The 14,418-nt window shown below is 38.5% G+C and overlaps 1 protein-coding gene across 3 annotated transcripts in view; it reads left to right on the forward strand.

The window, feature by feature from the left end:
- MCTP1 (multiple C2 and transmembrane domain containing 1) overlaps positions 1-14,418 on the forward strand; it is a 539,870-nt gene that overhangs the window by 439,662 nt on the left and 85,790 nt on the right. For all 3 annotated transcript variants that reach the window (XM_007469753.1, XM_007469754.1, XM_007469755.1), the window contains one exon: positions 4,708-4,827. In XM_007469753.1, the coding sequence (XP_007469815.1) occupies positions 4,708-4,827 (120 nt within the window). The remainder of the gene's footprint in view (positions 1-4,707; positions 4,828-14,418) is intronic.

Raw genomic sequence — 14,418 nt, forward strand, 5'->3', positions numbered from 1 at the left:
ATTTTGTCGATGATTTCCTTTGCTGTGCATAAGCTTTTTAGTTTGTTGAAGTCCTACTTGTTTATTTTGGCTTTTGTTGCCTTTCTTTTGGTAGTCAGATCCAAAATATCGTAGCCAAGATCAATGTCAGGGAGCTTATTGCCTATGTTTTCTTCTAGGAGTTTTATGGTTATAGATCTTACATTCAAGTCTTTAATCCATTTTGAGTTAATTTTTGTGTCTGGTGTAAGACAGCCTAGTTTTATTCTTTTGCATGTGGCTGTCCAATTTTCCCAGCACCATTTATTGAAGAAACTTCCCTTTCCCACAAGAAGAGAAAATTACAGGCCAGTATCCCTGATGAACACAGATGAAAGAATTCTCAACAAAATATTAGCAAACTGAATTCAACAATACATTAAGAGGACTGTATACTATCATTAAGTGGGATTTATTCCAGGGATGCAAGGATGCTTCAATATCCACAAAACAATCAACAGGATATACAATATTAGTAAAATGAAGGATAAAAATCATATGATCATCTCAGTAAATACAGAAAAAGCATTTGACAAAATTCAACATCCATTTATGGTTAAAAAAAACTCTCAACAAAGTGAGTATAGATGCAACATATCTCAGTATAACCAGGGCCATATATGATAAGTACACAGCTAACATCATACTCAATAGTGAAAAGCTGAAAGCTTTTCCTCTAAGGTCAGGAACAAGACAAGGATGCCCACTTTGCGACTTTTATTTTACATAGTGTTGCAAGTCCTAGTCAGAGTAATTAAGCAAGAAAAAGAAAGAAAAGTCATCCAAATTGGAAAGGAAAAAGTAAAAGTGTCACTATTTGTGGATGACATGGTTTTGTATATAGAAAACCCTAAAAACTCCACCAAAAAACTATTAGAACTAATAAATGAATTCAGTAAAGTTGCAGGATACTAAGTCAACATACAAAAATCTATTGTATTTCTATACACTAACAATATACTATCAGAAAGAGAAATTAAGAAAACAATCCTATTTACAGTTACATCAAAAAGAATAAAATACTTAGTAATAAATTTAACCAAGAAAGTGAAATACCTATACACTAAAAACTACACGACAGTGATGAAAGAAATTGAAGACAAAAGTAAATGGAAACGTATTCCTTGCTTACAGATTGAAAGAATTACTATTATTAAAATGTCCATATTACCCACAGCCATGTACAGATTCAATGCAATCCCTGTCAAAATTCCAACAATATTTTTCACAGCAATAAGCAATCCTAAAATTTGTATGAAACCACAAAAGACACCAATAGCCAAAGCAATCTTGAGAAAGAAGAGCAAAGCTGGAGGCATCATGCGCTCTGATTTCAAACTAAACTACAAAGCTGTAGTAACCAAAACAGTATGGTATTGGCATAAAAACAGACACCTAGATTAATGGAACAGATTAGAGAGCCCATAAATAGGCTCATGCACATATGGTCAATTAATTTACAACAAAGTAGGCAAGAATATATCATGCTGTTTCTTTTTTTGACCTTTTGAAATCTTCAGTTAAATTTTGAGAAGAAAAATAAATGCTTTTGTATTTAGAGTTTATTCAAAGCTCTCTTGTTTGTTTGTTTTTTAAAGATATTTTCAAGAGTAAGGGCTCTTTACTTAGTTATCCAAATATTAGATTCTTAAAGAGCACATAATGGGGAAGGAGGCTATTTTTCCACTAAGAGAATTCATAAAGCTAATGCAGTTTCTTTCTTTGTCTCTCTCTTCTATATCTTTTCCCATCCTGTGTTCTGGTGTTCATGTTGTTAGGGCATATTAAGACCATATGTATTCATAAGAAGCGTTCTGTCACTTCTGAGTGCTGTATTTTAAGAAAGCTATTGATATATTGATTTGGATGTGGTAAGAGGATGTCCACAATGGAGAAGTGTCCAGAAACCATACCTTGTAACTGGTACTTTAAGCAACTAGTGATGTTGAACCTACAGAAGAAAAAGACGTGATAGGTGGATTGATTACTTGCAGAATTATCATATGAAAAGCTTATTTGGTGCAATACCTGGCCTACAACTAACACTAATACATAAAGGAACAAGAAATTCACTCTGGGTAACACCAGGACTCTTAACACCAATGAGTGGCCATTACAAGGAGGAATATATTTGTTCAATAGGTTAAAAATCATTACAGTTGGTGATATTTAGCAATGGAATAATCTGAGTCCCATCCATGAGACCAGAATACACTGAGTCAAGTGAATATCCTTGGAAAAGGCAACTATATAAGAAGGTCTAAAAGGAAAGACTGTTCATGACTGCATAGCCAGAATGGAAAGACAATTTTTCTAGAAGTACTAAGGTACTTCTTCTACCTTATGTGCCTCAGGGAGAAATTCATTAGTGCTATCACAGGTTGTAATTCTGAATACATTTTCCAGATGTCAGTTGGGTTTAAATAGTGGCTCTATAGGACTTCTACTAATGCAAATAATTAAGTAGACTTATGTTAAATGACTTGGGAACCCAGTATCCATTTATTCAGCAAATATATATTTATTGAGCACCTACTATGCCCCAAGCACTACTCTATGCTCTGGGGATAGAACAGTGAGCAAAAAGAAAAAAAAAAATCCCTTCCTTTAAAGAGCTTATATTTTAATGATTGTCAAAATTTTACAAATAAATATGTAAAGAATTAATATGGATTCTAGCAAAAACTAATTTTCTCTTTCATATATGTTGATGTCTATCAAATTTGCCTTAAATCACTTCCTGAATAAAAAATTATATTTTTTAAATATACTTTAATAGAATAATCATAGCCATCAGTTATAATTTGTATCATCTTTAAATATATTGTATATATTTCAAAAATTAAACAGAAATATTTTCCTTTTCTAGAAATCTTTATACTTTTCTGGTGAAAGAGAAGATATGGCTTATGTTCCACGCATTAACATATTTGAGATTTTTCTTATTCAGGAACTTGAATCTATGGTTACCATGTAATTCTGTACAAAATTCATTTCTTGGGTTACTAAACCATTATTTATGCTTTTTGGTGTCCATGTGGGTTGTGAATATCAAATAATTCAGTAAAATATACAGTCTTCAAAATTTAATATCACATTAAAACAATCCCTGATGGTACAGTAACATCATGAAGTCATTTTAAATATTAGAGAAAGGATGTTAGAGGGGATCAGATCTACAGACCTATGTTGAGAAATGAAAACACTGAGGGAGAGTGATTTTCTAAGGCCCAGAACCAGTCTTCTGGCCCGTGGGCCAGGGGTCCCTCTACCACTCCATACAGGTTCATTTTCTCTGCAATTTGAATAGGCTGTGGGCTTGGCTGAGGTTTGTTAAGAAGGCTGCAAACAGCCCATGCTGCTGTGCCTGATGTGAGTGTTCTTAGGGCACAGCTCCTAACCCTTCTGATCTGTCAAGGGCAGGATGTTTGCATGACCCCAACCAGCTGGCTCAAATTCCCAATTATACTTTGGTTCAGCTAAAGCTTAGCAGGCAGATGACTTTCTAGTTTTCAGTATTAGAATATGTACTACCTGAGGACCTTAGTTAATAAATAGTTAACTTTCTCAATTTTGTAATGTATTGATATCATTTACACAATACTTTTTTTGAGCACTTACTGAGTACCAAGCAGTGTGTTAAATCCTTAACACATTTCAACTGTTTAATTGTCACAGCCACCTCTCAGGTGGATACTCTTATCATCCCCATTTTACAGAAGAAGAAACTAAAGGGAGGATATATACCATGCCAGAGGTTATAGGACTAGTTAGCACCAAGGGTGGAATCTGGCTCTTAACTACCATCTGACTTAAATTACCTTAATTTGGCAGCAGGGTCCACAGACCCAGAGAATTTAGATGATCTGTGCAGGGTTATAAGAGGCTGGTGGGGAATGGGGATGAGTCACACTTTATAACCATTGCTGGTTATTTTATGACGCAGATGCTCTTAAAATGGTTCCTTCTGCCAGCCTAGGTGAGTTCTTAAACTTACATTCCTCATACAATTTTAAAAATCATTTATATACTTAGAGAAGTAGGTAGTTTTAAAAGATAATAAAGGTGGACATTTAAAATTTTCCTTTGACAGAGTTACTCCATTTTTTTAATAGCTGTTTGATTTCTATGGCAAGGCTGAATTTTTTACACTTGTTGGTAGCAGTTCTATTATTCATAATGTGAAATCTTGGGAGCTCTCTTGTGTAGACTTGGTATTTTCATCTGCCTATTATGCTTGTTACATTGTGTAATCCATGTGAGATTTTTTTAAAGTTTCTGATATTAAATGGTGATTCATCCTTTATCATTAAGGCAGATAGGCCAGTTATTTCTGACAATGTAGTGAAGCTCATTTTGCTGCCTTTCCTTTTTAAAACTTTATTTTGTCCAACCTAACAATAATTTCACTGGAGGAGAAAAATTATAATTGCCTCATTGACAATGTAGTGATATCAGTTTTTCCTTCATAGAAATTAAACAAAGTAAAAATCTTAGTGACTTTCCAGGGGTCGGTTGTGCTTTTAGAAAAATGCCTGACAAGTTCTCAAGTTTTTGTTTTCAAGACAAGTCTTTCTGTTCTGAAGCATTTAATTGTGTGCTTTTTGGAAGTGCAGTATGGATAAGAGAGTCCATTTAGTGAAATTCAGAGTTGACTCATCTTTTTCTTCTTCCTTCTCTCTCCTCCAGCTCTTTCTCTTTGTTGTCTGGAACTTTGAGCTCTACATGATACCAATGGTTTTGTTGTTACTGTTGACATGGAACTACTTCTTGATAATATCAGGGAAAGATAACAGGCAACGCGATACAGTAAGTCCCTACTTTCTCATTTGCATGTGTTTTTGTTCTTATTCCTAGTCTCTCCATCAAGATCAACATTGAATTCGGTTTTGCAAACCAGAAATTCTGTCTGTAAATACTCAAGTTTGGGGGAAAGTTTTATCAGTTCAAAACTGACAGCTCTTTGGTCCTAACACAATAGAAAGTATTCACCTATTTCTAGCATTACTCATTTTGGTAGGAACTATAATTGAGAGCACACCAAAGAATGACTTACGATTTTTAGGTATAAGTTGGTTATTCCAAATGATTATTTCTTTTATGCTCCTTACTTGTTTTTATGTCTTAATGAATCCTGAGTTAAGACATAATATCACAAAATTACCTATGGTCAGACCAAACGAATGTATTTTATTTAAGACAGTTCTCTGTGGTCTGTCATTGGAGGGAAGGAAGACTTGATGGTTGTTGGCCTAGAAAAGTGCATAAAGTACCTTAATTCAGTGTTCATTCACTGAACAATAACAAATACCCTTCTCTGTGTCAGGGGTGTATCAGGATACTGGCTCATAGATCAAGAGCTTTCATTTAACCTAAGGAAAGTTATATTGCACTCACTTGCCCTCTCCGGCATTTTTGAAAGTTTTTCGAATGTATGAGACAACCTTTTCTCTCTCAAAGAGTTTTAGACTGAGAAGCAGAAGCTAGCCACATTACAATCACGTTTGTTATTCTCCCACCAGTCTTCATTCCCCTTAGGCTATCTCAGTCACTACGCCCCTAGCAAACATACAGCTTGAAAAACTTTCCCATATGTAAATAAATGGGAGGGGAATGTCTTATCCACATAGAACATTTGCAATTTTATAATTCTGTAGACAGCTGTTGAGAATAATTTAAGGGTTTGTCAAACATAAGGATCTCTTTGGTAGCTATTTGTCCACATCAGATTACACTGATTTTTCTTTTTTTTTTTTTTGCCATTAAGGGCCTCCATTTGATTGATAATCAGGACTTTTGCCAACTATTGTGCCCATAATGACACAGGAAACAGAGTTATTTGATCATAAGTTTAGTAGTATTATATAATACTTTGTTATAATAGCATCATAATGATTGCACAGACATACATATGACATAAAAGAATTTTCTGTTTAAATAACTCAAGCAAAATATACTTTAAATGGTTACACAAGCAAAATAGACTTCTTCAAAATAATTTTCTTTATCATCAAAATAAAAGAAAAATCCAGATGCACAACCACCAAGTACCATGGCAAGGTTGCCAACAACGCACCACGTTTATTTCCGTATGTTATTTGATATATTTCTGTCTCTCTCATGAGATTATAAATTTGAGGTAGGGAACTGTTCATCTTTGTACTTGCCACCGTCTCTAGCACGTGTTTTGCAAATTAGAGGTGTTCAGACATTTTTTTGTAAAGTTTATCAAACCAAACATGAGATTGCTATTAGAGATTTTAATGGTTAGGCAGGATCAACAGACAAGGCGTTGTTATTATTATTGGCAAGGATTTATGGATATATATTTAACTTGCACACTGACAGACAAGCCCCAAATGCCATAAGCCTTGGTGTCGTGGGGACTAATAGGCACCTTTGTCAATTAATCCAGGATGTTTTCTTTAAGAAGATAGGACTCTCTGAGCCAAGTCCTTTTTGTCCCATTTATTTCCAGGAGGTTGTCGAGAGAGAAGAAAATCTACTTTTTTAAAAAAAATTTAATTTAATTTATTTTTTATACAGCAGGTTCTTATTAGTTATCTGTTTTATACATATTAGTGTATATCTGTCAATCCCAATCTCCCAATTCATCCCACAAAAATCTACTTTTCATTCAGTTGCCTTGAGACAAATCTGCAAATAAGGATGTTTGCCAAAAAGTGGTAATTTAGTTTCAGCTTCTTAATCCTATGAGGGGGCTTATCTTCAATATTTAGTCATTGGTTTCAGTATTCTTAGTAAAAAAATTCTGAAACTATAGACTTTGCTTGTTATTTTCTTCAGAATATACCTGCCTTGGCTGGAAAGGTCCACTTTTAGAGGAAAAGTAATCATATATAAAGTACCCCCTTGTATTTAAAATTCTCTGAGAATTTTTATAAGCCTATTGAAAAGTTAACATATTATGTAAATTTTTCTACTGCCCTTTTTCCCCCAAAATATAACTCTGATATAGTACTTACAAATCCTTCCCTGTGGGCATATCTCTGACTGAATCCCCCTTGTAGCCATGGACAATATTTTATGCTCCAACACAGGCCACTGTGAAACATGCTACAGTCTAACTTTCATGGAATGCCAACTACACCCCATAACTCCCAGTGATTGCCTTTTATTTGCCCGAAACACACATATCCACATATTCTGTTCTTTCCAGGCACCAGAGCAGCAATCACAACGCTCCATTCAGCTTCTCATTCACTGGCTCAGCTGAGACCTTACGTAACTCTTAAATCCAATTTGTCTAATTACGTGTTTTCTGCCATACCCAGCTGTGCATTTGAAATGGTTGCTCCTTTTGAAAAGAAACCTGGGTTATACTTTGCTGGTTATAGATTGCACACACACACACACACACACACACACACACACACATATTCACGAGCACATATATGTAAATTAAGAGAAGTGTTTTGAGGGGTTGCTATGCTGTGTCTGACTACTTGTCTACCGCGTAGTAGATAGCCCTGGAAGAATGGTACTTTGCCATAAGTCCTTATTAGTATCCCCAAAACAATGAAGAATTTTTCAGCGTGTGTGAAAACTTTAGGGAATCTCTGAAGTGCATTAATCACACCATTGGCTGATTCCAAATCAGGAAACTTTCTGTTTCAGGAAAAACGGGGGGCGTGGGAGGGCAGTGGATATTCTGTCACACACAAAAAATCATCTGTACATTATTCAGCTGAGAAAATTCAATTAGGATGAAAATTATAAAAGAAAAACAAATCAAAATAAACTTCAGGTTTGTGTAGCGAAAGAAAAAAGAAAATAATATTTCCATGGCATAAGAAGTTGTAAGAGAAAAGGAAATAAATACTGTAAAAGATAAAAAGTACATAGCTGGGTAAAAATTCTGTCTTCAAAATATTGGTGGATAGTTGAGATTAATACTAAAATAGGAAAGGATTTCTTTGTCTGTTTATTGTTTATTAAGGAGACCATTTCCTTTTTGGAGACTTAAAGATCACAGGAACTGAAACCCCCTACCTTTTCCCCACCATGGCGCCTGTTCTAGTTTAACGAAAAAAAATGAGATGTAATCCTTGCCAAGTGAGTTTTGCTGCATATAATGAGCTGAACCCGTTGAGGACAGGATAAGGGAACAGCCGTTCCTGAATCTAATGCTGTAGACTTAGAGATGCACATGAGAAAGAGGTGTGGTTAGCAATGGTATTTCACCTCTGCTGTTTCTCAGTCAGACTTGTTAAAAATAAGCAATTCTAGATCTAAATCTATCTCTGCTTGGACCATGACATTAAAATTTATAGCATAAGAATTTTTAGACTTTTCCAGAGAAAACTGTTTAATACAAACTTCATTCAGAAATGTCTGTGGCATGAATGTCATACTTCTCTTGGTTTAAGCCGTCACTCCAGAACCAGGGGAAAATCACCTCTGCACTGCCCATTGGGCTCGTACCAACTATCCACATTACAGTTACTATAAACTGAGATTTTGTAAGAGTAGATGCCAGGAAGTGATCTTTACTTTGGAGTTAAAAATTTTCGAATCCTCATTACACCCTGGGCACTGCGTTAAGCAGTTTCTTTTATCATGTCATTTAGTTTTCCCCCAGGAGAGAGAAGATGATTGTGTCAGCCCAGCCCGTGTGTTGGGGCCTCCTAAATCAGGTGACCGCCTGTTGTCTTCTCTGTGACAAGGAAGGGAACATACGTGGAAGAAGCATGGCTACAAGAGCCCTTCCTTGAGAGAGGGGAAATCAAATCTCAGAGGATGAAAGAAACAGGTTGGCCAAAGAAACCAGAGCTCTATTATACTCACTGAGACAGGTGTCATCATTACTACTGCACATACAGGGAAACAGGGTAGAAAGGTTAAATGGTTCCAAAGGCACACAGTTAGTTAGAAAGTGGCAGAGTGGGTGTTAGGATCTGTCAGTCTTTGTGAAGTTTGCACTCCTTATCACACCACTCAACTACATTTCCTCTTGAGGCTATATTTTGGTCCATCCCAGGTCTCCCTGGGTACCTTTTGAGCACATTTCTCCTTAAAGCTTCAGAATGGTCAGTAGTACTAACTCTATCTTTAAGCAAACAGATTGTTGGAAAACCCTCATTTTCCCCACTCCACCCCCATGTCCTCCTCACCTCTCATTCAGGAAAATGGAGCAACTTGAATGTATCGGGTATCCTGCTAAGCCTTTTAGAGACATAGTCTCCTTTAATTCTTCATAATAATTTTTTTTAATTATTATTATTTTTAACATCTTTATTGGAGTATAATTGCTTTACAATGCTGTGTTAGTTCCTGCTTTACTTCATAATAATTATATCAAGTAAATGATTCTAAATGGTTTTATCCTCATTTTACAAAAGAGGAAATTCAGAATCAAAGAGAATGAGGAATAACAAACTCCATAGAGTAAGTGGGGCGCAAACCCAGCTCTGCCCTATTCTGAAGCCTCAGGGTATTTCTGTGGTACACGTTTAGGCATGCCTTTACCAAGGGATCCACTTTCTAACTGTTTGGAGCCTTACCTGGAATCCCAGGTATCCCCAGATTCCTTCCTGTGCGGTACCTGGTGACCTCTCAAGAATGGGTACTGATCACCTGTTTGATCCCAGGTGACCCCGTTCATTTCAAAAAACATTCATGACAGGGAGGACTACCTTCCATCCACCCAGGTGAGCATGGAAGAGTAAATCAAAGCTAAAAATCCTTCACATTAGTGAAGAAAATCTTTGACATTCAAAAATTCTTCAAGCAGTGCTTTTTAATTACATTTTAAAAGAGCATTCGCTTTTACTGTCATGATATGCCTCCCACTTAACAATCTTAGTTGCCTAATCAATGGAGGCATTAAAAGACTGAAGAGTAGGCTAGATCAATGAAATCATTCTCTGACTCATGCTCTCACTGTGATACCAATTGAGCCCAAATCTGTCTGCTAAAATACTTTAGGAAATACTGAAATGTTTTGTTAGTTCCCTCACATGGCAAAGCCCTCCATGCTTCTTTTCCCCTTTAGAATAGCACTGACTATATTTGTTGTTTTTGTTGGGACTTTTCCACTTAGGCCCAGAACATTGATGTCTAGAAATAAAGCTTGTAAGGAGAGAATTTCCTTTGCCACCATAAATGCTGTTGATTGGACAATTTAGGATCATCCACCAAAGAAAAATCTGTTTGTTTGACCTGATTTCCTGCAAATCAGACTCGTTTATTATTTTCTCAGCCAGTACGCTCAGTTCCAAAGAAGTCGTCCTGGTGGAATATTTGAATAAGTAGACTATTGAATAAGTGAAATATTCCTAACAGGATCTGAAAAGACTGGCCAAAGCTGAGCTGAGAGGAGCGGACTCCATGTGAAAAGCACTTTTGGTGCGTGGTCAGACTCTTGGCACGTCAATAAGGGCTTTATCGTTCACAGAAAGTAGCGTAGATCAGAGCCTCCTGAGTTTGCATCTCAGTACCAAAAAAGACCATGTACTTGCTCTTAACAGAAGCAGCACTGAGTCATACAGCCTGTAAACACATCTAAAAATTGATGATCACTCTTTTCTTTTTCCTGCTTATTTCAACAAATTTTCTCAAATTTTTAAGAAGGTCACCAGCTTGCAAAAATGTGAGGAAGACCATGAAAAGAACCAGACCTTTATTTTTCCAGCACGATCACAAGCATAAAGAGGTAGAAACCAACAGCCAATCAGATGTCAGTAGAAAATTTCATCCCTTGTGACCGTCTCAAATCTGTTCATCCACTTAGATGTGCCAGATTATCACTCAGTCTACAGACTGGTGCCCTGTACACTGATGACCATCACCTCATCAGGCTCTGGACATACCCCAACAGGATTTCCACATTTTTCCCACTCTCCTCAAGTGCCCCACTCCCACCACCATGCTACATTCCCTCTCTCTCAGGTGACCAAGGCCTTCTGCCTTGCAGATTTTCCTCGAGCTCCAACCCCTGAAGCCCTCTGAATTTGTTCCAAGTTTAGAGTTGCCAGATTTAGCAAGGAAAAAATACAGATGCCCAGTTAAATTGGGATTTCAGATAAACAACAGGAGATATTTATATAAAAATAATATTCATTATTTATCTAAATTCCAATTTAACTGGATGTCTTGTATTTTTCTGGCAACTTTCCCCAAAATCACAGCTTGTATTCTTACCTAAAGACTTGTAGGAAGGTGATAGTTCTGAAACAAAATGCTGATTTTTTCCCCTCTGCTACTTTTGTCTTTCTGTAATATCTTCGAGCATGGCATAGAGGATTCCTCATGTGTATATGCCCCACCCAAACCATATAGCTTCAGCTCTATCTCCCCTGTATTCCAGCAGGATTGTTCGTTTGTGTGTTTTTTGGTTTTGAGAATGGAATGTTTAATGGGCAAAAGGTGGAAATAGTGGGCAGAAGCGGGGAGGTACAGAAATGAACCAGACAGTGCCCCATTCTCTTTTGTCATCTCTTTCACCCAGAAAGCAACCATTCACCACTTGGGAGAGCAGGAAAACAAAGCTCAGAGAGCTTATGCCACTTGCAAAGGCTCACACAGCACGGTGGGACTGGAACCCACTTCCAACTGGTTCCCAGGCCTGTGTTCTCTGCCTCTCCTCCAATGCACCCATTCCACAGGCCCAGGGTGGGCAAAGACTTGGTCCACATAACACAACAGAAAGCAAAGAAGGAAGCAATGGGGCTTCCCTGGTGGCGCAGTGGTTGGGGGTCCGCCTGCCGATGCAGGGGACGCGGGTCCGTGCCCCGGTCCGGGAGGATCCCACATGCCGCGGAGCGGCTGGGCCCGTGAGCCATGGCCGCTGAGCCTGCGCGTCCGGAGCCTGTGCTCCGCAACGGGAGAGGCCACAGCAGTGAGAGGCCCGCGTACCGCAAAAAAAAAAAAAAAAGAAGGAAGCAATGATGCTTCTCTCTTTGTATAGTTGGGGAAACTGAGGTCTAGGATAAGGCGGTAACCTCTGCACTGGCAGTGAGTTTGTGTGGGTGGTGCTGTGTGGGACAGATGTGGTGGCCCAGGGAAGGGCAGTGCAGGCCTGGTCTTGAACTTAGTGGAGGTGCTCGTGCTGCACCTGGAAGCCGCATGGGCACCAGAACAGATGTGCAGCGGGCCATCCGGCACGATGTGTGGCTCTGTGCCAGGACAGGTGGCTGGAGCACTTGAAGTCCTTGCTGCAGGTGCCAAAAATCGAAGGGGTTGAGCTCAGAAGGCCTGCCCACAAAGAGGTGGGCACACTCCCTTGCGAGGGCCTGGCTCTCCTGGGGCACCTTGCTCTAGGATGAGCTGCACCGTGAACTTGGAGGAGACCCTGTGGGTGTTGATGAGCAGATGGGAGCCTAGGCGTGCGCAGATCAAGGCCCCGCAGGGGAGGAGGAGGTCAAGTAGTGGTCTTCTGCCATGGGGGAAGGGGAGCTTTGAGGGATGGGGTCTTGACATGGTCTTGACAGAGGAGGACCCAGGGTGGCTGGGACAGCTATGGCGGCAGCAGCAGTATCTGGAGCCGAGTGTATTTGTAGTTTCCCAAATAGTCAATACACTCTCTCTATAGCTTTTACTCTTTTCTTAAGAAAAAATATGTTTGCAAATGTAAGGTGTGGTTCTTGCTTGTCATATATATTTTATTTTTTACGAAAATTGGATCACATTAAAGGTACGGTTAGCATACCTACTTTGAGTTTCCCTCAGATTACTGGAAAACATGATTTTTAACGACTGAATAATTTTCACCATATGAATACTTTATTTTTTCTCAATTAAACACTCATTTTAGAAATGTTTGTTTCCAGTGTTTATGCCATCTCAAAGAATGCTGCAAAGAAACATCCTAAACAGATCTCTGAGCAGGTCGTCGGTAATGTCTTTTGACAAAGCCCTTGAAGGGGAATTTCTGGGTCAGGGTATATGCATTTTGAATATTTTTGGTAGTCAATACTGACTTGCCACCCATTAAGGTTTTAATATTTTATATATATATGCCTGGGTAACCACCAGTTATCTGCATGATTTCTCCTGGCGAGCCGTCTCTGACTTCCTGCCCATTCTCACCCACCCGTACGCCTACCAACCCATCTCTACCATCATATACTCCAAGAGCTTAAGTGAACCCTCCCCTCTCAGTCCCCATATCCCCCTAGATGTATTATAATAAAAAGCTCACCGGGGGTCTTCTTCACCTGCCCCAGACTGTTCTAACTGTATCTTCCATCTGTGTATCTAATCCCAGCACAGAACAAGATGTCTCAGATATAGCAGCACAGTAGTTGCTCAAAAAATGTTTAATGAATGAATACTAAGTATGTTAATCTGATTCTTTTTCCACATCAAAAATTGTCTAATTTTCATTCAACAAAGATGTATTGAACATTTGCAGGCACTGTGCTAGCTGTTGTCCAAAGATGATTAAGACCTGGTCCCAGTAAATCTATTATACTTCAATACAAATAAAAGAAAGGGAGAGAGAGAGAAAAGAAGGAGAGAAAAAAAGACCTGGTCCTTGCCCATGACAGTCTGTGGTCTAGTGAGGGAAACAAACAACTAAGTGGAATACGTGGGTATAATAGGTGCAGTGATGGAGGTCTATATGTGAAATGCAGAGCGTGCGGCCAAAAAACATTTAGATCATCCCAGATACGTGTGCGTGTGCTGCATATATAAAGAAAGAGGGTCTACCTATCTGTGACCACAGCTCTATTCCACTCCTCCGTCTGTCCCTTCACTCAGTAACTCCATGTTTGCCTTTAATACTTCAGTGTATTGTCTGTCTTTTTACTCTATTCTCAAACTGCAGCTCAACTTCAAATGGGAAGATGAGTGTTACCTGTACGTGACATGTCAGTTCACATAGAGAAAGGTGTAAAGGAAAACAGTTCTATTTTTAAAAGTCAATATACTAAAGCTCCTCCTGTCTAGAAGGCAGACTTCTTTTGCTCTAGATCTATTAGGACTCAGGAGAGATACTTAGAATTTAAAGTTAGTGGTAGTTGCTGCAGAGGACGCTTATAGTTACTCTCACACTGCAGCCCTCGCCATCTTTCTGAATCGCTCCCACCTGCTCAGATTCCCCAAAGATACATATGAGAATGTAACAAGGTAAAGAGATACTCTTCATTCCTATAGAGGATTTCTGCCCTGAAATCCAGCTCTTTTTCCACCAAATGAATTGTCTTGGCAGCCTTGAAGGAAACCTGAATATCTTGCCCCCATAAATGGCTGAATTTCTCTTATTTGAACCCCAGTTGACTCCTGGATCCCCAGGAACTCATTTGAAAACCAACTTCCTAAACTCTCCTCAAAGTCTCCCATGGATCCAAAGAATTCACCATCTCAGTGGTTTTCCAAAGTGTCCAACCCAAGCATCTACCCATTTGTCAACCAAGTAGTTTTATTATTCCTGTT

This window comes from Lipotes vexillifer, unplaced genomic scaffold, assembly GCF_000442215.2.
Source record: "Lipotes vexillifer unplaced genomic scaffold, Lipotes_vexillifer_v1.1 scaffold67, whole genome shotgun sequence".
NCBI classification, from domain to species: Eukaryota; Metazoa; Chordata; class Mammalia; order Artiodactyla; family Lipotidae; genus Lipotes; species Lipotes vexillifer.